The sequence below is a fragment of the Engystomops pustulosus genome, chromosome 1 (assembly GCF_040894005.1).
Source record: "Engystomops pustulosus chromosome 1, aEngPut4.maternal, whole genome shotgun sequence".
Lineage (NCBI taxonomy): Eukaryota > Metazoa > Chordata > Amphibia > Anura > Leptodactylidae > Engystomops > Engystomops pustulosus.
In genome coordinates this window covers 223,494,671-223,519,887 of record NC_092411.1, presented here as the reverse complement: position 1 = coordinate 223,519,887, position 25,217 = coordinate 223,494,671, and the positions used below count along the sequence as shown (strand labels likewise).

Genomic DNA, 25,217 nt, shown 5'->3' with positions numbered 1-25,217 from the left:
GAACCATTTAAAAAATATTGTCATAAAAAGTTTTATCTATGAACTTTATCAACTGCAGCCAGACATCTGCTTACAGATCTATAGGGCAGCTGGACGGTGGTAGAAGTATGTTAAAAAATAGGTTAAATTAGTTATTATATAACTCAACTGTAAACATAAAAATGAAGTTAAAGGATAAAGTACAATTAAATGTTAGGGCTTTCATATACAGAAAAAGAATCAATATCAATATACAAAGGATTCATATGTGACATTAGTTTGTAATGGATGCCTTATCACATGTGCTGAACTCAGGGCAGATAAAAGGGCAATTGTTATGGTTTATGTATTTTAGCAGTTGCCCTATTTAATCTTTTAGAAGAAAAGCTCTTATTCTTTGTCATTTTTTTATTTTGACTATGAATAAGCTCTAGAAAGCTCGTAATGCGTCAATCTGTCACTTTCCTTGTATTGTGGATTTTACCTGCTCCAAATAAAGAATTTATTTTATCTTCGAAGACCACATTGTGCTTGAGGAATATCTTTTTTTGGTTTCCTTGAGTGCGCCTCTCCGGTGAGCCACACGTGTCACATGCTCTTCGTGTTGGTTGCTGTAGCCGGCATTGCATTATTTTGTTTGTGCTTGTATGGATATAGGGCCCATCCCTCCAAAAGACTAAACATCACCAATAATAAAATATAAGGGAATAGTTCAATGAATAGCACACGCTGCCATATGGGGCGCATGTACACGTAACCATAGGATTAGGGATGTGAGGTTTTCTTACTGAGACCTAGCAACCCTATTTCCATACAGTAAAACGTGGTTGTAGAGCGTTAAAAGTTAATTGGACAAGATCCAGATTTGCACAATTGTTCATGATGTAAATGTACACCCTGTATGGTGCTTACATTGTGATTGTAAGGGTTTGAAAGCTCGGAGACCGATGATCACAAAAATGGGGATCCCGTCCCCCCAATGATTGAAGTGGCATTCATGTTGCTGGTTCATGAACCATGGATTGGGGGTTGGAAATTCTGTTTCTGGGACTGGTTTATGAATTGTTTTAAATTAGTTTTTGTCCAGCATTTTGTGTATTTGATAGATTATATAAATAGAGGACAATTTTGATGTGTATACACTGGCCATTTGTAGCTCCTCAATGAAAAGCTTTGAGAACAAAAATAAACATGTCCCATAGACGACATATATCTCCACTTAATGAAATGGGCTTCTACTCAGTAAATGACTAGCAGCAGCCTCCACTCAATGACCAGCAGAAGCCTCCAATTTAATAAATGACCACCATAATCCTCCACTGATTCACAGAATACTCACTACATGACTCTTCTGTGTATCTGTTCTTCATAAACCTTTCTGCATGTTTAAAAACAATGTACTGTCCTTTTTCCTGACCCTTCCTGGCTATTAGTGTCTGCAGTAAAGCGCTCAGAGCTGGCAACGCGATAAAGTCAATGTGCTATCGGCACTGGGACACCCACATCCATTTCCATAATATATATATATATATATATATATATATATATATATATATATATATATATATATATATATATATATATATAGACATAATACCCATTAGAGTAAAATGCTATGGCAGTCTTGCTGCAGAAATAAAAGTGTCCATTTTATTACTAAGTGGATTGTTTACAGAAAGCTTTTGTTTCTTGTCACTTTGATGAAGGAGTATTAAAGTATGACATGTTATATTGAGAACAGCTGGTAAAGTTTAATACCGAAAAGCAGCATAGTATGGTATGAACTGCTTTCTATTAAACACATTTTGTTCCACCACACACATATTAGAAAAGAAATACAATTCAAAGCTTTGAAGCATTAGCTGAATGCAAACAACGTTTTGGTACATTTTTTGCAGCTCTTTCATTTGCTTTTTTTCACAGTTTTGTGTATATCAGGATATTGGTAATAGGCAGGCATCACTGGTCTGAGTTCAGGCTGAAAAAGGGAGTCCATGGGATCATTCATCTCAATGTTTTCATTTTTATCTCTTAATTCTATATCTTTTTTTAAATTCTGTTGTGCAATATCTGAGTGGCATAAATAACATGTGCTTGCCAGACCTATAGCCATTTTGCCCTCCCACTCTGCTACCATGGTGAGCTTGTAATAATTATTGGTGGATGATATGGAATACAGTATAGACAAAGAGTGTTGTACCAAACTTGGGGTAACATTGTGGCAGCTTACATCAAGGTGTGGACACTAAACTAGTGACTTATGTCTCTATTTCTTACTTTTAGGTCCACAGTTGTTCCAGGAACAAAGTGATCTGAAGGAGCTCATTGAAAACCTTCACCAAAATATTCATGCCAAAAAAAGGAAGAATGTAGAGATAATGTGGATAGCAGCTACTGTAAGTTTTGATTAAACAAATTCAATGCTACATCCTATCCAAGAAGATCCCTTTAAATCTTTATTGGTTTATTGTAATTAAATTAAAAACTACAGTGAAAAGCCCCAGGTTTCAAATTGTGACATGTCCAAATATTGCATCTGTAGTCAAATCTGATGGGAATAGTACAGTCAGTATACGCCACTTTTGGAGCAAAGATTAATTGTACATCTTTGAACAGAGCTGGTAAATATGTGTTCCAGATATATGCAAATGTGAATGATTTTATGTGTATTTATTTGCAAACAATGGCTCCCAGTACAAATAATTTCCCATTGGGTGTAAAGAAAGTTAAATTCTAGAGTGTTTAGCCTACATGCATCACCAACTTGTGCAACTACCACAAATTTCCCCCTCCTCACAACAGTTACCATAACTGTTTGCTAAAACATATCATATACATTGAATTAAAAAGTAAAGTAAAATCTACCATTGCTGGCCTACATTTATCAAAAATAGTGCAAACTGCACTTTGTGCAGTGTGCCGCAGATTCATGAAATGTGTTACACGGTCTTCATGAATCTGGCTCCCCCTGCACTGCTCTGGCAGAATGCACCAGTTTGTTCATGCTGCAGAATTGTATAGCATATCCGACTAAGCAGTAACTAGTCTCTTTAGGTGTACATTTTTTCTGCCTTGTCGGAAACCGTGCAGCCGCGACACAAAACTGGCGCAGACGCTTTATAAATACATGAGCGAGCATTTTGCACCTTCAGACTGGCGCTATGTGTAATCCCCAGTCCAATTTTTTAGATCCTGAAGTATTTGTACTTTGCCATCAACTCTCCTTTTTGTTTATGAACGCAAGGCAGCATAAATTCTTCCATTATCTTTCCCAAATCAATACATTTCATTTATTTTGTTCTGTCTTGCATTTGTTTTTGCATTCACACATTTATCAGAAAACCTTTGCCTGTGGGAAAATTTTAGTTCCCTCTGGTGGTCCCATACTGCTTAAAAAGCATTCTGAAGAATATTTTATCCTCTTCCCCCTCCCTCCTGATTGATAACCATAAGAAAAGTCAGTTTGTGGTATTGAAATATTAACTTTAAAGTATGCTTTACTTAGCAGCTAGATAAAGCTCTTGGTTCCTTCCCCAGCCAAATCATGTGATAAGCAAACTAACACTGCGTGTAATGTGTCAACCAGAAGCCAGTTTGTCATGTTATACCTAAAAGATATTGTCATAAACACTTGTAGACAAGGGGTTGTCTGGGATGAGGGTTTATTAATGATAAGATATGGGGGGTATTAAAAAAAACCAAAGCAATACACAGTCCCCTCTCTGGCACTCTGGCTCAGCGCAGTGCCTCCCATCACTGCAGGCCTCTGGTTGTATAGAGATGCTCAATGTTAAAGTTACGTTGACAGTGCATGTGGCTGCTACAGCCTGCAACTGCTGCTTTAGAGATTGCACTGCTATCAATGTCACATCACCACTAAGGCTGCATACCCATATGGCAATTGTTTGCATTTGCCTCACGTTTTGCAACACAGCACAAAGGTTCCTCCTGCCATCATATTTTAAAGTAACATTGATTTTGCATTACAATTACCAAACAATGGAAACACATTGTTACTTTAAAGGGGTTTTCCCACAAAAGTGCTGATCAGTGGGGGTCTCATTGCTGAGAACCCAACAGATCACGAAGATTGAGGGGTCCAATGGAGACCTATGTCCCTCCCTTGGACCCCTCGTCACTCTGTCAGATTAATGGCCGTGCATGACCATCCTGCTCAAATTATTCTCCATGGAGCTAACGGAAATTGCCGAGTGCAGTGACGTTGCCCCGAACTGGAGTGCCTGAGAGGGGAGAGCTTTTTTTGTTTTTATTTTCATACATCCTCGGGCCCAGTATTTAAAAGCTCTGCATAGCTGGATTGTATTTTACACTAATACTTTTTTGTGTGTTAATACACAACAAAATTTCTTCAACATTTTTAAAGGGCAGTTTGTTTCATACATTTTTTTTGTAAAGATTTTAAAAACTGATTTTTTTTTCCCTGCATGCATGACCTATGTGTTATTTTATATAATAACACTTAAGAAATGTATTACAATCTAGACATAGTGAAATTTTTGCCTAGATAACCCTAAAACCTGCAGCAGGAAGGAAATTTGTTTAATATGTTCTGGTGCTCAGGCGTGAAATTTTGTTAATTGCAGTTAGATTTGTTGCAGCATTGACGAACGCTGAAACGATTCTAATTGCCATTTTCAAGAATGAACTATAAAGCAATTTCTAATAAACTGACTGTGGTGACCGCATTAATGACCCGGAAACTCTGTTTTACATCAATAACTCTCAAAAATATTAACATAGCTTACATAATGGTGGCATTTTCGCTGTCTCTTCTCCTTATGTGGGAAATATATTATCAGCTAAATACATGGCCCAGTTACACTGTTTAGTTTGTAAGTTTCCCTGCTTACGGTATATTTTTGTTGTTGTCACTTGGCCTAATGGGGATTCACTTATGAAGCTAGAATTAGTTCATGAATAATGGTAGTAATGACAGTCTACATTAGCAAGTTATCTCCTTCTCTTGGTCTGCAGTATGTATGATGAGAGCTAGGAAATGCATGTGCTGCGAGCTTATCATTATGAAAAACACAAATAAACTTCCAAAGTTGCAATGAATTCAGGGCTTGTACACCACTTATCAGAACCCTGGTAACAGTGAAGACCAAGGTGTAAGTAGATTAGAAAAAGTGATAGGTTGGCATCTTTTGGAACTGAGCGCAGTAATCCCTCTAAAAACTAGCAGGTGTTGGGTAGAAGAGTTTTATTACTCCTTTTTTCTTATCCTTTTCACACTATGTAGTCCTATAGTAGCAGTGCTGCTTCTATTGGACCCACTTACTGCAACAGCCTAAAGCCTGATGCGGCAGAGCTGCCGGGTCGACTTGGGCAGTGTGCAGCTCTGCCGATCACTCATTCTTCCCCCGTGTAACTAGAGCTCATATGAAGATATAACATACAAGTGTCCATAAGTGTCTTTTACAAATACAAGGGTACATGTAATGCAATAAATGAAAATAACTGTTAACCAAATTCTTGTTTGGCCTCATTAATCCCATGAACACGCACATTCTACAGAAGGTACCTGTGTTCTCAATGACTAAAGGCTAGTAAACCATTGCCAGACAACTCAAGAACAACAGAATTGGGCATATTGAAATTTTACGTGCCCAATCTTTTTTCCCTCATTTGTTGGAGGAAAGCTTGTGCACACCTATACACATAGGAAAGATGGCAGTATGTTTCCTGTTAGGCGATAGGGTGTGTCTTCTGTTATTACTCTAGTCTCATTCTCTTACCCTAGTTTAGCAGACATGTTCTATAGCACCCTGCTAACTCAGTACTTACTATATTTTCTATTACATGATGTTTTAAACCTTTCATTAACATTCAAGTAGCTTCTTTGTAATTGATGTTAACTGTCCGGCAATTTGCTCATTATGATTAAGTCCTGTGCTTAAATACACTGTCTGCTCTGTGCTAATCTTATGGTGCTGTTGTACCTGCTGTAATGTAATCCTTCAAGATTAAATTAAATGGTCTAGCAATGACTGAACTAAGCTCCTTAAGAACCTTTAAGGGTGGCTGCCTGCAGGGGTAGTTTCTTTATCCAGTTGCAGCTTTCCAAGAACGTCTCCCACTCTTTACTGGTAATGTCTACACTCCTCAACAAATGGAAATGCTAATACAAAATGTTCTATCCAATTTACAGTTCATTTAGACTTTTATATATCCATCATTATTTCATCCCGGCTGCTCCAGTAAAATTTAATTTAATCTAATTTACTAATATGGTAGATCTTAATAACACTGTATGAGTGAATGCAATAGAGTGTCTAAGTTTCAATATACAATATAATAGACCTAAAGAAATATAGACCTAAGACCTAAATAAATATTACTGTACTACCCCAGTCAAAATACTCCTATTAAAAGCAATGTTGTACTAAGACATGTCACCTGCTTGTTTTAAAAAAAAAAACATTCTTACTGACTTCTAATTTCTATTTTATTGCTTTAAGTTTCTTGTTCTGGTGTAGGGATGTTTTCAACTATAACACATAGGATCCCTTTGATGTACAAATTATCTATATGTAAAGTATCTGCTCACACATATGGGAACATTTATCACAGATTGTATGCCTGGAAACCATCATACAAGCTCTGATTTAGTTGCAATTCTCTATGCAGAGACCAGGAATTGCAACGTCCCTCCCCTCTTTGGCAGTTGGGTGGAGAGGTGCAAGTGCTGCAGAGCAAAACAACGCCAGGCCCGTCCCAATGTAGATTTTCATAAAAACCTGCAAACAAATGTTGACAGGCTTTTAGAAATTGCGCAGGCATGAAGCAAGGACATCCTGTGCTGACCCGTTCCCACGATAGCCACACACCCTCCATGCCCACATGTCATGGAGGTAGAGTAATCGCAAAGTTATCGCAATTTCTTTCAGTTATTTCATTGCTTTTATGCTAGAGAACTAACGTAGAAATGTCCACCACACTTTCGTATAAGAAAATTTCAGAACTTTATTAACCAAATCATTCAGGTTTATCCAGAACTTGGAGGTGATTTTTTAAATAGGTAAACGGAAGAGATTTCACAATGACAGATCCACAAAAAAGCAATGATAGAAAGTATATATAAAACCCTACCTGGGGATGCTACCAGCTTAGTGGAGTTATAATCTAGTGACCGTTATAGCAATATGATGGCATTGTGTGTTAATATCATTTGGGTGTGATATAGTTGATTATATTTGATTTTATATACCTTTAATTTGAGGCAAACCCCATTTTTATGCAATTCATTCTCCCTCTTTGTTAAAAGTTAAACTTATTAACAGATTCTTGCATTGCTATTGATGCCTGGCAAAGCTGTTGATGTCTGAATTTACAAGAGCTTTTTATCTGAAAAATTATTAAACTGTTCTATAGCACCTCACTCACCAACTAAATACCTAATAGTGAGATCTAGAAGTACATCTTTTCAGTTTTCAGCTTACAAAGAAAACATATTAAAAGCTAATAATCCTCGTGAGTTGTTACATTGATATAACTATAATACTGCTCTTTTTATATACTGTACAGTAATCCACAGCTTTTCACATAAATTTCTATAGGTCTTAAGTTCCTATTAACATGCGCTGCTTATTCCAGGGAAGTAGTTTCCATAGTAATGTTAGAGAACGTTCTCTTCCCTATCTACCTATAACACACCAAGTGCAGCTTTCCAGCCTCTGTCCTTTTGAAGTTGTGCAAAGCCCTTGCTTTTGATGTGTGGTCATCCAAGAGCTTGAACTCTACAAAATGAAAAAAGGAGATCAGCAGTGTATAACACAAGGTTTTCTCATACATAGGCAACTAGAGGAAGAGTCTCCTTAGAAGAGTGTTACCCATCAGAGACTACAGTAGTGTTAAAGATCAAGCAAGTCATCTAGTAGAATATAAAGTTACTATGTGTATACGTCCATAATAAATGACCTGCAGAATGGCTTTCTGCCTCGTCTAGTCTTTCACCCGCATTGCATATTTCTCTGTGTATAAGGGTTTCTGTCTATATTGTGATAAATGAATTATCCTTCATTTAATTTACATTAACCCTTCCATATACATATATTTATATTTGTTTAGATTTGCCGGAAAATGAATGGAGTTCGATTTACCTGCTGTAAAAGTGCCAAGGACCGAACTTCTATGTCAGTCACTTTGGAGCAGTGTTCTATCTTGAGAGATGAGCATGACCTCCATAAAGACTTCTTTATTCGGGCTCTGGACTGCATGAGAAGGTGTGTATGGACACTTATATTTGTTATACCTGCTCTACTGCATTCAAAGAATCATTTGCTTCATTTCATTTTTAACATAAATTTCCACATCAATGAATGAATCCAATTTTCAAGTGCATGTTCGCCCATCTGACCTGGACATATTGCTGGATTGGCGGTTCGGCCGCCGATTGAACAATATGTAAGGTGGCCAAACCCGAACTTAAATGTCGGGACTGCTTATCTCTAACAATGAAGAAATAAAGCGTACCTACACTTTCTGATGATTATGAGGGATAATCTTCCATGTGTGCAACTGGAAAACCTCCCTGTTTGTGAGCAATTTTTGGTTGTCCCTGAGATGATGGGTGGAGACTACTAGTTTCTGTACTGTCTTCAGTAGACAGCAGATGGAGATTCAACTTCTTAAAATCAACAGCAACACCGTATATGGAATAACATAAGGTTGTTGTTGATAGAACTACAATTAAACTAAAGAATAAGTATATTTTAAAAATGTAGGGGAAACTGAATTTCCCAAAGGATATAATTGCAAACACATGGAGAACATGCAAACACTATTCAGATGTAATGATGGGTCCATCATTGACTTACATCCAATTTAGTTAAGCAGTCAAATTTCCGAATCATTTTGGGAGATATGCTCTAGGTATGGAAATAGTTAAATGAGTTCCCCTGTGCCAAAATGCCCTGATAATAATCTCTTAATCAAGTGAATCAGCATTCCAGATACTTACATTTGTGCTGTCTGCTGACTCTCCATGGTTCTCTGTTTATTTGTCTGAGCACTGATAATAGGTGGAGATGTAGCAGTTATGACTCATCCTGCTCCCACCCCATCCCCTCCTACTGTGTCTGTCAGTGAGGACGGGCATTGAAAAGAAAGACGCAGTGAGTGTAGAAAGAATGAGGGTAGCCTAGAGCAATGTGTAAGCAACTGTGTGTATATGCGTTGGGCAGCATGGTGAGAACAGGAAAAGGATGAAACTATCGAAGGAGGCAAAGATACAGGTACATATGCATGCAGAGACATGTCTAATTGAATAGATAAATTGAAAAGTGGCCCACCCCTTTAATCATTAGCCTCCTTATCTCTCCAAAGTGGACAGATTTCTGAATGCTTTCAAATACACTACAGGAGAAAGAGCATATTAAAATGTAGATAAACTTCTTTACTTAATGAAGCATGCTACAAATGTTACGAATAGATTCATTACAAGTTTTTTGAAGCTACAGCTCTCATTTGAAGATATTCTTCAAAGTCTTGGTTAATGATTCTAATTTCTAATCAAACCAATTAAATTAAATACAGTACTAGATTGAGAGGAAAGACAACACGTAGAGGACATATTCTGTCAAAAGCAAAGGTAAGAAAAAAAAAAAATGTAGTAGTTAATTATATTAAACTCCAAGAGCCTTTCACTTCAAGGTAGAAGTTCTAGCCATGCTTCCACAACAACCACTTTAATCTACATCTGCCTTCAGTTTAGTGATGGTAAATGTGTCCTAGTAAGAAGCTCCTGAGGAACATAGTTCCTCTGGACTTCAATTTTTATAACTCTATATCCCTCAATCACGGAAATATAGAGTTTAAAAAGTTATTCAAATTGGCCTGGGGCACACAGGCTACATCACCCAGGCGCCTCAGGGAGCCTAATATTTTAATGTATGCACACCCCCGTAGCGCTCCCCATAGTTTCTCAGGAACTTCTTGCTAGGACACATCTACCATCACTAAACTGGTACCACACAAGTACCATGTCTTCATAATGTACAGCATGGGACTCCAGCCTGTGCTTCTTCTGCTGTTGCAAAACTACAACTCCCAGCTACAAATAAGATATAAGTGATGTAGAGCATGGCTGGGTGTCGTAGGTCATCAGGATATCAGTATGGACTAACTTCTACTTTTACTCTTAAAGGGAACCTGTCATCAGGAGCCCTTTTTCTGCCTTCCCCATGTCCCCATAGAGAATAATGTACACATTAAGAGTTTTATAGTAAAACTGTCTTTTTCAGAAAAAAGATAAGTTAGATGAAAGTTTACCTTTCTGTATGCAGAGCTGTGGGAGGAGTATGGGAGGAGTGGTTTCTCCCATACCCTCGGGAAACGGCTCCACCATGCATCAATTTCAAAAAACTCCCATGTCCCCCATATTTCGTCCCCCCCCCCCCCCCCGCCCCCAATGGCTTTCTCCATCAGGATGTCATACATGTCTGCCCCGATCCGCATCGGCCACTCCGATGTGAAATACAGAAAGGTTTATTTGAAAAATTTTTGGCAATGTGCGCACTATTCTCTATGGGGACATGGAGGAGCCCGAAAAAGGACTCCTGATGACCGGTTGCTTTTAATTGAATTCTAGTTTTAAAACACATTAATAACATCTACCGTATATGCCGGCGTATAAGACGACCTGGTGTATAAGACGACCCCCCTACTTTCCTGTTTAAAATATAGAGTTTAAGATATATTCGCCGTATAAGACTACCCCTTTTCCAACGCATACAGTAGTATACAGCACAGCCCCCAGTAGTATACAGCACTGTCCCCAGTAGTATACAGCACAGCCCCCAGTAGTATACAGCACTGCCCCCAGTAGTATACAGCACAGCCCCCCAGTAGTATACAGCACAGCCCCCAGTAGTATACAGCACAGCCCCCAGTAGTATACAGCACAGCCCCCAGTAGTATACAGCACAGCCCCCAGTAGTATACAGCACTGCCCCCAGTAGTATACAGCACTGCCCCCAGTAGTATACAGCACTGCCCCCACTAGTATACAGCACTGCCCCCAGTAGTATACAGCACTGCCCCCAGTAGTATACAGCACTGCCCCCAGTAGTACACAGCACAGCCCCCAGTAGTATACAGCCCAGCATTAAAAAAAAAATAAACATATACTCACCCCGATGCTCCCTCGATGTCCGCGCCGTCTTCTTACTTCTGCCGGGCGCCGCCATTGATCTTCCCCGGCAGGCGCCTAGTATGACGCGCCGCTGCTGACGTCATACTAGGCGCCGACCCGGGGAAAGACATGGCGGCGCCCAGCAGAAGAAAGAAGACGGCGCGGAAGACTAAAGACAGCACAGCGCGGACATCGGGGCCAACGGAGGGTGAGTATTTTCCCCCCGATGTCATTTTGAGGCTGCCGGCAGCTTTTTGAGGCTGCCGGCAGCCATCGCTGTGCAAACACCCGCGATCGGTGCTAGCACCGATCGCGGGTGTTACCGGTAAGCCTTTGCTGCAATATGCAGCAAAGACTTACCGGCTATGGAGAGGGCTCAGCCCGTGAGCCCTCTCCATGCAGCGCGATCCGACCGCGATCGTCTTATACGCCGTCATTACCGGCGTATAAGACGATTACCGGCGTATAAGACGACCCCAGAGAAGACAGAAGATTTTTCTGTCTTCAAAAGTCGTCTTATACGCCGGTATATACGGTACTACATTTTAGATATCCCGCTGTTTTTTGGTTTCCAAATGAAATCCAGCATATTTCATTATTAGCTTCTTCTATATTTCTTCCTGTAAATGAGCTAACCTTTCTCTGAAACACCAAGTTCTCTATTGATGAACACTCGAAGCAACCTAATGACTCTTCATAAATAAGCCTGTCTTCCAGCCGCAATTAATAAGATACTCCCCGTGTTTCTCAACAATTAAAGGGTTTTAACTTTTAGATTTCATTTGAATACATCCGTTATATGCTGTTCACAAAAGTCACAAAATGCTGGAGCCTTGCACATATAATAAAAAAATCAGTTGTTAGGTCTTGTAGGGGGAATAATGATCTGTCCTGTGAACCTCAGCAGGGATGTAGATCAATATAATTATAAAGAAATGCCATGAATTACCGAGAAACCTGGATCAGCAGTTCCTGCTACCTGAGCATAAGAGAACAGTAGGGACAAGTATTGCTTGCAGCATGCTGATGTACTTACACATCACACCATGAAGTAGCTGCCAAACAGGGAAATTGGCCAAAATCCCGATTTTTTTCCTCTTGTTAGTAAAAACACTTTCAAGCCTCAGAGGACCATGTTTCTAAGCTACTGAGCACAGTAGAGATTCAGTCATATCGACCCAAATTTATACCAATATCTAACAACTTCTATGGCATCTCATGTCATATTCACAAGTAATTACCACCGTCATCAGCATGTGATATTCATATAGTGTTCTCTTTATGTAATAAGCTCAATCCCTATAAGGACAGATGCTATAGGTGGCATCCTGCAAATTACAAAAATCACAGACGTGACTGTTCACATAAAACATATCGATAGCAAAATTACCTTCTTCAACTCCATGCTGATATGTCTTGCCTACACATTGTAACCTGCACCAATAGCATGAGGTCAGATGAGGGATCAAATCAATGAATTGTAACTATTTGTTTTGTATCCACACTGCACATTATCAAGCTGCAAATGAGGTATAATAGAACATTAGATAAAGTGTCTCTGCTGCATGGATCCCAACCGGTCGTCACTGAAGGACTGCTAACCGCTGTCAATCAAAGATTTAAAATGTAACTTCTATTAGACAATTAAAATGGCAGATATGGCTCTAGACTGATGCCTATGCCCTGTAGGGCGTCGGAACTAGACGTTTATGATTGATCACTAGATCAAAGCGAGGTCTACCTTGTTGATCACATTCTCTCAAAGCGAACCTAAAATTCTATGGTGAAGCAGCCTAATTTCTGGCTAGAAATAGCTTCACAAGGTATCTAGATCAGTGGTTCTCAACCTGTGGGTCGGGACCCCAGTGGGGCTCAAACGACCAAAACCGGGGGTCGCCTAAAGCCATCAGAGCCGCAATTTTACTGTGTTTTTAATGCGAGTTGCATGGTTTGGGGTCACCACAGTATGAGGAACTGTATTGTGGGGTCACAGCATTAGAAAGTTTGAGAACCACTGATCTAGATAGTCATGGTCCTCACTATAAAATGCAGGTACCTATCATCAGCCAAACTAGCGCCCTATACTCGCTGAGCTAGTTCATTGCCTGCCTGAATAAAACAATTGGGCAAATTTATAAAAATTGTCCTAAGGTGAGACAGTGCACAGTTAGACTAGACAGTCTTATTCTGCACCAGATTTATAAAAGTGTCTAATGCTGGATGATAAATGTGTCCTAGTATAAGGCTATCTAGTTGTACTCTGCACCTCCTATTAGTTGGCTTACTTTACACCAGAAAATTAGGAGACAATTCTGTTGGGTCAGCAATATTTCTGGAGCACAGACCATTGAGTCGTGAGGCCATGCCCTTTTCTTAAACCTCCCCTATTTTGTCGAGCTAGTCGTAGGAGAGCCAGAAAGCTGTCTATAACCCTTTATAAATGTGGAGAAGACTGTTAGTGAAAATTCTGAAGTGGACAGATTAATAAATCTCCCTCAATAATGTGTTTCTGAGGTAGAAGTTCACAATAGATATCCAATGTATGTGGAACCTTTACCCTTTACTTTCAATTGTGTTAGATTTATTGATTATCCTTTTAAACTGTCCTTAAATCTTCCATCGCAACATTTTATTGGTCCCTTGCCAGCTTATTTCCTTCTAGGTAAACCATGGCAAATATGTGCCAAGTTGCTATGTAGCTGCCATAAGAAATGAAATGTTATACCTAGCCAACCACAACCAAGTACAAAATTTTTCAATAGAAGGATGTCTGTTAAGTGGTCAGATATCACATAGTTTTCAGATGTGGAATTATTAATATTTTGGGGATAGAAGAGAAACTGGTGCACTATCATCCTATTTTGATCTGCCACTCATTTTATATACACAGTAATGATAACATGGTGGCACTCGTATACATAAAAACAGGCAAAAGCTTGTCCACCATCATTTAGACAATAAGTGGTGGTCACATGTTACTGAGCCACACAAAGTAAGGGACAATGAGGTGCAGGCATTGCTCTGCTACCTATAATTTTCTGGTCTCTTTATATATGAATATAAGTGAGTGAAATATCCAAAATTTGATTTGTAAAAGCTTTGTTCAATTTTTCAAAAGATTTGGTTCAGGTCCGATTGCAATCAATCCCAACTAGTGTTTCTCCAAATTTCATAGAATTTAGTCCTCTAAATTACAGATTTTCTTTTCATTAAAACTCTTATCTTGTTTGGTTGAGAATCTTTGTATTGTCTCTAGATACATCTTTTATCCACAAATAAAAAAAAGGAGTTTAAGTATGTCGAGTAGTGGATCTTTTAATTTAATTAACAGGCAATGTTCAAAACCTTGCAAAATTATTCATTGGAATCCACATAATAGGTCTGCCAGAACATTAGTTAGAAATCAAAGCATCATATTTAATTCCCTTTAAAGGATGAAAGATGCATTTTAATTAAGTATATATTTTTAATACCTCCCATATAAATTAATGCAAAAATTCTTACCAAAGTAGCCAAACTTCCATATTCAACAAAGAAACATAATAAAGATCATTGTAAATGAGGGCTCAGCTCTGACAGCCTCTCCCCTAATTTGCTACTACGGCCTTGCCATTGGATGGGTTACCACTAGAACTATTCGAGAGGATGCAGCAACTGAGCAGCTTCGAGAGGATGTTTCTTTTATGGTCTAATGTGCTGGCATCCTCCAGAAAACCAACTTTTAAAGGGAGATGTAAATTGGTTTTATGAAGTCAAAGAGGCAGAAAGTTTAACACTGAAGTCAAGCTTTCCCTGTCTTAAAATGCCCCCTTTACTGTAATTGATGGTCCTACATCCAGGGACATAATTTATCAGGTCTCCTGAAGTCCGCCAAATGATGTTAATCACATGGGAGGAGGTGCTGAAAGTCTCCTCCATGGCTTTATATGGTAAGTTGAGTTTCTTGATGATGCCACCACCCTGTGTCATGAAAGAAACATGATCTTTAAGCTGTTTAATTGCTTGACAAAATACTGGTAGTGGTTTATTAGGTCAATTTCTGATGACAGGTTCCCTCTTGCACTTGACATTTTGAATCTGATTAAGTATTTTTTTTCTTGTTCTGTTTAGTATTTTTCCTTTTCACACTTTTCTATCCATAACATTTTCCTTAAAGCTGCTGCCTATTACCGATGTTTTAACCTCTTTATTGTGTAATCCCCATAATCACACAGATTCATCACAAATGTCTTTGATCCCCATTGTCCTTTGCATGTTTTGTTCTTTCTCTGCTAGAAGATCTATGCACTAACTTTCCTGTACTGCTATTCTGTTTGTTCCTAACTTCTCCCATCTAACAGCGGACAAGCCCAGGGAATTCTGAATGAGTCGGATGATCCAGAGAAAGGCTGTGTAGCAGATAACAAGCCAACCTCTCGCCACTTCTACCCCGTTGCTCTGCTTCTTGTCAGCTCACACTTGTTGGTTGTGTGGCTAATTCTGAGTCTTGCTTTGCTATTAGCCAAATATCAATAATATGCACTTCAACTTCTTCTCATCTTACCAATAGCAATGTCCTTAGTTTGTAAATGATATCTGCAGTTCTTTGTATCTCAAAATGTGTCCATTTGAGCATTATTCATGTCTTTCTTTATTTTATTATGTTTACGGCCATGTAGATCTAGTATTGTATTGGATTACTTTGTGATCTTTGTTCCAATGACTGGAGGAAGAAAGTATAAATCACATTCAGTTGCCTCATCTTGATCATAGGGCTTCTTCTTGTTGATTTGTTCTGTTTTGTTCACATGAAAACCTCATCGATCTGTGAATTTTTAGATGATTTGCACCACAATATTTAATTATTTTGGCAGAGATTATTATCACAAGAAATTCAATTAATTAAAGCAGAATATATATAATATAAGAGTATATACTCTCTGGAAGGAGCTTTTTATTATATAATAGTATTTTTTACACATGTAACCTGGATTTATTGTTTAAAGGACACTTGAGAAAATGTGTGTACAGGGAAAAATATGATATAAGCCATATGGGGTATTTCCAAATATTTTCAATTTTAGGTCTCATGCACAGCAAAACTGTATTCATTATGGGGTGGTGGTAGCCTAAATCCCTGGGCATCCAAGAAGCAATGCCTAGGAGTAATATAATGCCCAACCGACTAATTTTCTTTTTGCTGCAACTCATTTATATGTCCATGTTCATAATTCTCAATGCTGAAATGGTATCAGGTTGTACATAAATTGAGGGAACTCTTCATTCTCCTAAGGGAACCTCTGTTGCAGTTCCACCATAGCCTAATCGTTGTATTTAAAGGAAATCTACCAAAGTAACAAACACCTACACATACTCACCTGTCCTCCTCTTCATCTTGATCCCAGCTGTGGTCTTCGCTAAGCTTGACATGCCGGGATCATCTAGAAAAGAGACTTATAAAAAGCAGCCAGGAGTGTGGGGACAAGATGTCTGACGCTGTTAGCTACTAATTATTCATGTAAAAGACACTTTTCTAGGTGATGCTGGTGTGTCAAGCTTAGTGAAGACCATGTGTAGGTGTTTGGTACTTTGGTAAAGTGGTAGATTTCCTTTAAGATATACGTTCAAATCCAAGGTTTTTGCTATACATTGTTTACTCCACCTATTCACAGAGATGCTTCGGACAACAGTATAAGATATTGGGGGAGATTTATCAACGTATGACAGCGATCTCTTGATGTATGGGGCATATGGCCAGCAAGCAAAACTACACCAGTTTGGACCTGGCATAGTTTTGCGTAAAAAACAGTAAACAAAAGTTTGCTGGTTTTGCAAAAGAATGTCGGCCGCACCCCGCTACGCCCCCCCCCCCCCTTCATGCCCACAAAGAATTTTCCTGTCCCAATTAAGAACACTTTGTGTGGACCCATACCTGTGTCTAATATGTGCAGCCACTTTTAGGTCATCTGCACCTGATATCTTTGTGCTAGTGAATTCACCAAGGATTCGGTGGGACATTTGTTTTCCTCTTAGAGGTTCGGTAGTAATACATGGTTGTCATTGATTATTAGGGTTATTGAAGCTACATACCTGTACACATACTTTCTGTAGTGGTCCCTATTGTCTGTTATAGCTGACGATAACCTGTGTGGTGACAAGGCAGTATTCCTCATTCCTATTACATTATGTTCGTCATCTTGGTTATTTGACCTTTTTAATGCATATTCATTGTAGCCACACATATTCAGCTCTAATACATTGCATTAAACTATTTTAGGTTGCTGTATATAAGGTAATAGAAACGAATTGTTCTCATAACATCAGGTGGTTCATTCAGAGTTCATGCCCTACTGGACTAGAAGTGTGTCCCATGTTCATTGATGAACAGGACAAATGCTTTATGGCCATTTTATAAGCATACAACGCTGTCATGTGAAACATCTCCTTGTTCTACATAACATTTCTTTATGACCAAACAATAGTACAGCTTAAACTTCGGCAGGTTGCTGTATTAGGAATCCACACACCCCATATTATACATATTATACATATATACAATTATTTTTTTTCTAGTGCTGGTTAAAAGAAATTGACAACTGTCTCATGTAGATGTGAGTTTTGTGTGGTCAAATTAAAGTATATGATAACTATAATACATGAATTGATAAATTCTGTATTTGCCAAACCCTGGATCACTTCCCCCCTTCGGTGCAGTCGCACACAACCAGAAACCATCAGCAGTGCTTTGCCACTTAACACTGTCAGCAGCCTGCACCAATAAGCACAGAACAGGGGATTTTACTGCAGGTCTTTTAGGACACACGCTGTGTCTGTTAATGATTGCAGTATGTGTATACCTATAGTAGGGGCATCTGTATATGGACAGTCATGTGATCTAGTGCAGGGGGCCTCATAGATGTCACTTGATCTTGTTTCAGGCCTCTACAGTGCCTCCATAATAGTGTCTGGTCCGCAACTACATGACCTGTGCCTTGCTCCCTACACCCCCTAAGTCTAAACCCCCTGGGTACATAATGCTGAATAGAGGCCAATTTGGGCTGAAAATCATTATAAACAAGGGCTTTTAGTTTTGAATGTCACAATTCAGGGCATGCAGTAGGCCAGGCTGGATGGCCCACATTGTTGCTTTAACTGTAGCCTGTGATTCTAGCGCAAAGGTAATTCTATTCAGCTTATCTATTTATTATTCAGACTGTCTTTATAAATGTCTCCCCTTTACGATAGTTAACATCATAAATGTTTTAAACAGGAAAGAACATATAGACTTTAATGTAGGGTCACCTTTTAAAATATTAATTTACTCATTTTATCTATGCTGTCTCCTGTTGATTCACAAACATGAGTCCCATCTATTCACTATAATTCTTAAACATATTGGCATCTTGCAAATGACATTTATAAGTACATAAACTAGTTGCCTATAGTAAATATTAGGAGTACTTTCCCACAAACTAAAGTTAGGCCCTATCCATGAGTGCGGTGCTCGGCAATTTCCTTCAGCTCCATAGAGATTAATGGAGAAGAACGGTTATGCACGTCCGTCTGCTCCATTGGTCTGATGGAGCGACGAAGGCTTTGACGGATCCATCGTTTTTGCAATCTGTGGGGGTCTCCACACTGAGACCCCCACTGATCAGCAAGTTAGGCCCTTTCCCGTGGATAGGGCCTAACTTTAGTGCATGGGAAAACCCCTTTAAGCATTCAAGACAGTACAAAAAGGTACAGTAGCTGCCATCAGTGTTAAGAACATGTACTTTAGGATAAAGGGCTAAGCATGTCGTTCATCTATCTCACTATAATTCCCAGGATCTGCTTGAAGCATTTCATTTCTTATGGTTTCTACTCATCAAACCAAATTCTGCCTTGTTGCCAAAATGTCCACCTTGCATCACTTTCCGTTTGCTGTCCTTATCCTTGTACTTGTTTTGTTTACTTTTACTTGACTTTCTCCTTTCAATGTATCATTTTAGGAAAGTGCAAGCAATTTTTCTATTTTATGTCAATATGCACTATCTCTTTGTAAAATATTTTTTTCTAAAAAGAAAATGATGAACTAGATACACTTCAACTGTATTATAAATATTAGAATTAACAAAAGGAATTATATCAAATAAGGGTTCCAATTTTATCTGCAAATCTATATGGCCAGATTTAATAAATGCCTTATTCTTTTATGTAAGGAGAAAAGATTTAGAGTCTAAGATTAGATAGTTCTGATTGTCAATATTTTTTTGATACTGTTAAAGAAAATTATCGAGAGAGTTTACATTGAGTGTGCTTGAGAACAAGGTACAATACTCATAGCTACTTATAAGATCAGTCACAACAGAACCACTACAAATTGATAGAGACAACCCCTCAATAAGGTTTATCATGGGCCAGCACTGAACGAACACTTAACTATCTTGGCTTGGGGAGTAATTTCAAAGGTAGCTGCCTTAAACACAATGAAGTTTTATATGGTATGCTCCAGGTTTAGCAGATCTATCACCTTGAAAATGCAATCCAGTCTATAGAATCATCACTGTAGAGCAAGTCCAAATGTATACAATAATTGACTAAAATATGAATAAAATATTGTTATACATTACCCAGAGAACTTATAAGTGATCTACTCCTCTTTATACTCATGACAACAATTTATGAAAATAGGTTGATGGATTTTTTGAGATTTTTTATCCATGATCAAGTTTTTACCTGTGGTTACTTATTGAATAGATAAGAAAAGTTAATCTTCAGTCACCACCTACTCATGCACACAAATGTGTGTACTTTGTGGACAACAAACAACGGGCCACAAAGTACAGTTGCTTGTGGCCTGTCTCAAATTATCCTTTGAGCCAGCAGTTGTCCATAGGAAATGACTTGCCCTATCTTTTGGGCAGTCGGCACATTCATGGCATGTTAATGCTAGGTGCATGTACCGTGCCGCGAACACAGCCAATAGAAACCAATGTGGTCATGAATTACCCACAGTTTATGTGGCTAGCTCATGCATAAAGTACATGGTCATAACAATACTGAGATTATTTCCAGATTATTTGTAGAGAAAAGTGATTGGAAGCCAAATATTGGGTGTTAAGCCAATGAAAGCATTAAGTGGATCTCCTACACAAGGCATCCTTGCTAATACAGGTTTAGGATTGGTGGGGTGGTTAGAGATTTAAACTCTAAAACTTCAGATAAAACTTAAATTTTCAGTTCTGCCTGGAACCTGCAGGGGAGGCTGTTAAAGTCCAGTACTTGCTGAGTTGTAAGCTAGGTGAGCAAACCTTCATGAGAGCAACAAATGTTGGCCTTTTGGTTTTCATGGGTATGGTCCACCAAGATGGTCTTTCCTATGAATTCTCTAGTTACTATTCCACCAAACATGTGAAGTTAAAACCTCTCCCCATCGGTGAAGGTTATTTTTTTAGTTAAAAATGAAAATGTTTGTAAATTAACATTTTTTTGAGCTAAGCCTAGTTTGGCATGAATATCTACAGTTTGGGCTTGTTTACCTTTCTATAGAGTACCTGATATGGAGTGCATTATTGGTTCAAATGTTTAGTGCAGGTATGAGTATTTCTGAGGGCATTTTTACATGTATCTGGCCTTTGGATTTAAATATGTAAGATGTATCATCACTTGTGAAAAAAAACCTAACAAAATGTATAGTTGAAACCTTGTTATTTTTACTCTAAGACTGCAACACAGCAATGAATAAATAAAACCTATTTCTGTATATCCTGTCTTATGAAGTTGTCCTTTCTTTTCCTCTTCCCAGAGAAGGATGCCGCATAGAGAATGTGATGAAGAATATCAAATGCAGAAAGTATGCTTTCAACATCATACAGCTGCTGACATTCCCAAAGTACTACAGACCTCCAGAGGGGACATATGGAAAAGTTAACAATTAAGTTCACTTAATATCCTACTTGTAGATCATATCACGCACAGACTGGACAAGTTACATTAGTGACATATAGTAGAACATTCCTAGGATTAACTGGAGTTTCCACACAGATCCACATACAATGGTGCTTCATTAAGACTGCCAAAATCCAACACAACTACAAATAGTTACATTATTATGCAAGTATGGCAAAAATATATAACTTGTAATGTTTAATACAAAAGTCAAAGAATGCTGGAGATATTACAGGGTCATTTTTCATAATTCTAGAACTATTTCTAAAGTTTGTAGCTGCCTCTAACTTGTTCTAGAGACCTAGTTTCTTCTGTTTGAATTCATTATATCTCGACCATCAACTTTTCGTATAATCCAGTTTGTGTAAATTGTTTAGAAAGAATATAACGACCAAATGGCACACCAAATATTTACATTGTACATAATTCTATACTATTTATTTGTAAATGTCATGGAGGCCCAGGCCATGGGCACATGTGAGTGTTTGGTAAAAAGATAGATCCATGAGTTGCAGAGATTGCTTCATGTCTCTATTGTGTAACTTTTATAAAAAAAAGTAAAATAAAACAGATGTCTGGAAGTATGAAGGTTTGTAATAGACCACATCTATTTCTACAGACATGGCTATATCAATTTATATCCAATAACTTTGGTTACCAAAAAAAACTGAAAATTCATTTGAAGTTTCATTGTGTGTCGTTTTACTGTATTCTGAAGTTGATAAAGAGTTAAATCCAGTGGATTTTTATTACTTTTTATATTGTTGAAACTAAGGAGCCAGCTGGTTTACAAGTGATGAATATGAAAGTAACTCCTGCTGGTATTTGGAGTTGTTTTCATCACCTCTCAGAGTCTGGCTGGGCTTTTTCATCCACTTTGTTTTCTAGCCACATGCATTATATTGGATTGTCGTTAATGATGTCAGGACTCAGTGGCTTATTCTTCATGCCATTTGCTTCTGCTCATACACACATTACTATTATGTCATAATTAAATGATTTGGATGTATTAGTCCGTGTTTGAGTGTTTTGATTTTGGTCATCTCCACTTGTTGTGTTTCCCATGTTGACATTATTCACTGTACATCGTGTATATGTTTTTCTAATATTTTAATTTAAATAAATATTTTTGGTGTTTTGTTTACCTTTTCTGTTATTTGTTGAACACAAAAAGCAATGTCAGACATATTCTGTAAAGCCTCCCTGGGCAAGGACACATGCTATCCCATCTTATTATAAGGCACCATCTTTATTTTGCTTTAACAGACAATGAGTTATTGGCTCAGTCATTTGCATTTCCAAAAGCCAGTTTTAGTTTGGCAGCGGACCACCTGAGAGTGCCCTGAAGAAATAGCTTCACATATAGGAACCAACGTGCCCATTTAAAACAGGAAATGATATATATCATATATAAGATAAGACAGCACTTCTTATGTTACCGTCCATTGTATTTATCCAGGTGGACACAGCCATAAGCACCTGTTGGCCAAAACAGTCCACAGATTAGAAAAAGCAGCAGCACTCTTTATATATCAGTTGAAATGAAGAAGTGTACTTTATTTACGGAAAACTGCAACGTTTCAACATCACGTCTTTATCAAGCAAGGGCCAACAGAAACACTGATACATATATTCCTCTTCATCCCTAACTTATTTTAAGTGCAAGAGATACAAGACTCCAGTTATGTCATGCCTTCTTCATTTCACCTATTTCATCTTTTGGAGTCAGTCAATATGTGTATGAGTTTTTTTCAAATATAACTTGTGAAGACTTCCATATAGATGTGTAAGGATCCGGATGGAAAACAGACATTGCTGTAAATGTCCTTATGCTCTATATATAAGCCAAGTGTTCTCCAATGTACAGTTCATTGTTAAAGCATTATTAACCAAACGTACCTTTAGACAAGTGTTAGACCTCTTCAGCTCCCGAGAGCTCGGTGTCATCACCGGCGGGAAAAGAGGAGGGCAGGCAGTGCTAACTCGAGCATGCTGTGGGCGTGCATAATTCGGTTAACACCTGACTGCCAAGAGCTGTATAACGAAAACAGGAGCGCCGGAGGCTCATTAGCATAATTGTAAAAGTTTTTTTAGCTCAAACTGCTCAGTACCTAGACTATACAACACCTGGACCTGCCTCAGCTGTCTAACACCTGTCAAAAGGTATGTTTGGTTAATAATGCCTTTCAAAGTATTCAAAGTGGTAGATTTCCTCTAATCTTCCCTCTGGTGGCTATCTACCTTCTTTGGTGGACTGTTAATTAAAGCTAAGAAAATACTTAACGCAAACCTAATAGAATACTGAAAAACAGGATTTTCTATGATTTATTCCAAAGTACAGAAAGACTTTAAAGGACATCTTCCATCAGATGTCCCAAACTTACTCGGATATAAGCCAACCCGAGTGTAAGCCAAGACCCCTAATTTTAACCTATTGACACGAGTAAAATCCGAGGGTGGGAAATGCATTGGGCACAGCCTCCCAGTATATAGCCAGCCAGCCCGCCCGCCCCTGCCCCCCAGTATATAGTCTGAGAGCCCCTGTAGTATATAGCCTGCCAGCCCCCTCAATCATGTAGCCTGCCAACCCCCTGTAGTATATAGCCTGTCAGCCCCCTGTAGTGTATAGCCTGCCAGCCCCTGCCTCAATAAAATGCCTGTAGGAAAAAAACAAAAAGTGTACTTACCTCCAGACACCCCCGGCGGATTCTCTTCAATCTATTGCGACTCCGGTATTGTGACGTCAGACGCTTGCTGACTTCATAGTGTGTGTCGATGCCAGCGCACATAGTAGAATGTCACCGCGCAGCAACACGGAACTGATGCCGGAGTCGCAATGGATTAAAAAGGACCTGCTGGGGGGCATTGGAAGGTGAGTACCCTTTCTGGGTTTTTTTTCTTGACTCGAGTTAGGGTTTTTCAGCACATTTTTTGTGCCATAAAACGCAGCTTATACTCAAGTATATATGGTACTTGCTTGTTATATCTGCCAGGGGATGACATCGCTTTTCGTATTTCCGGGAATGGACAGATTCTCTTAAAAATATTCAAATGAGCCAGAGACACCCCAGCCTATGTCAACAGAGCCCCTCTTGGCTCCGCCGCCTAATAATATATGCACAATCGTAACATCTGCGGATCAGTGGGCTGTAGGAGGCCAGAGTCCAGAGCGCCTCCGGCTTATTTGGATGTTAATAACGTCTTTTTTAAGATAATCTGTCCGTTCCTGGACATACCAAAAGTGATGTCAACCCCTGTGCAGACATAACGAACAAGTAAGTTTGCTTATGAGCCCCTCTGTGCTGCAGATTCACAGGCTGTTATGCTGTCTCCCCCTCCCCTGCCCCCTCAGCACTTCACCCATCCCTCTGCCTGATGTTACCTCACTGCACCATAGGAAGTTTTAGCGCACAGTGTTGGGGGGGGGGGGGGCTCCTGCACACTTTAGCTGCTTGTGATGCTGCAAAATGGGCCTGGTAACACCCACATAAACCCATTAGGCTCATTAGCTTCATTTTAAAAGTTTATTTTAGAAGGAAGAGGGCAATGGATAACAAATATAAGGAGATTACCACAGTCTCAGTGCCTGGATCTATGAGTAAGTGCTCCTGCTTTCTCATACTTGATTTTGATGAAAAATTAACCTTAACAACAACCCGGACAAGGGTAAGAACTGAATATGTCTCCAAATGTATGCAATCCACCTTGAGATTATTTATATCTGTTTGTGTTTCCATATCTAAATTTCTCAGAATACAAATAAGATAGTAGTTCTAAAAAGGAAAATGGATTGTTGGAGAATATAATACTGTAGCACAAACTCGTGAGGAGAATATGAATGAAAAGGGAGTATAATTCATGGCCCATTTTCATTTAATAAGGATATAAGTGTATATTAAGTAGCTAAAACCAGAGATGTGAGTAGATCTTAGTGACCTGAATTATAATGAGCTATTTCTCTGTAATTTCTCATAGGATATATCTCCTTTGTAAGCAGGAAGTATGGATTTATAAAAATGCAGAAGACATGTTTTATATTTAGCCTGACACAACTGCCTGGCCTATTCTCAAGATGTGCTCCTAGGAAAATTGTTATATCAGAGAATATAAACAATCCATTGAAGGCAGACGCTTAGAAGCTGCTGCGAAAATCAACATAGATGATTAAGTGTTT

General features: G+C 38.7%; 1 protein-coding gene across 9 annotated transcripts in view; it reads left to right on the top strand.

Annotated features, from left to right (window-relative positions):
- Positions 1-22,187, top strand: part of INPP4B (inositol polyphosphate-4-phosphatase type II B) — a 366,270-nt gene extending 344,083 nt beyond the window's left edge. For 7 of the 9 annotated variants that reach the window (XM_072119643.1, XM_072119681.1, XM_072119672.1 and 4 more), the window contains 3 exons: positions 2,263-2,375; positions 8,071-8,225; positions 15,475-20,858. In XM_072119643.1, coding sequence (XP_071975744.1) covers positions 2,263-2,375; positions 8,071-8,225; positions 15,475-15,649 — 443 coding nt within the window. In that variant the 3' untranslated portion in view covers positions 15,650-20,858. Of the gene's footprint in view, positions 1-2,262; positions 2,376-8,070; positions 8,226-15,474; positions 20,859-20,900 lie in introns of those variants that run through there. The other 2 variants (XM_072119662.1, XM_072119688.1) reach the window with 1 other exon arrangement.
- The last annotated feature ends 3,030 nt before the right edge of the window (positions 22,188-25,217 follow it).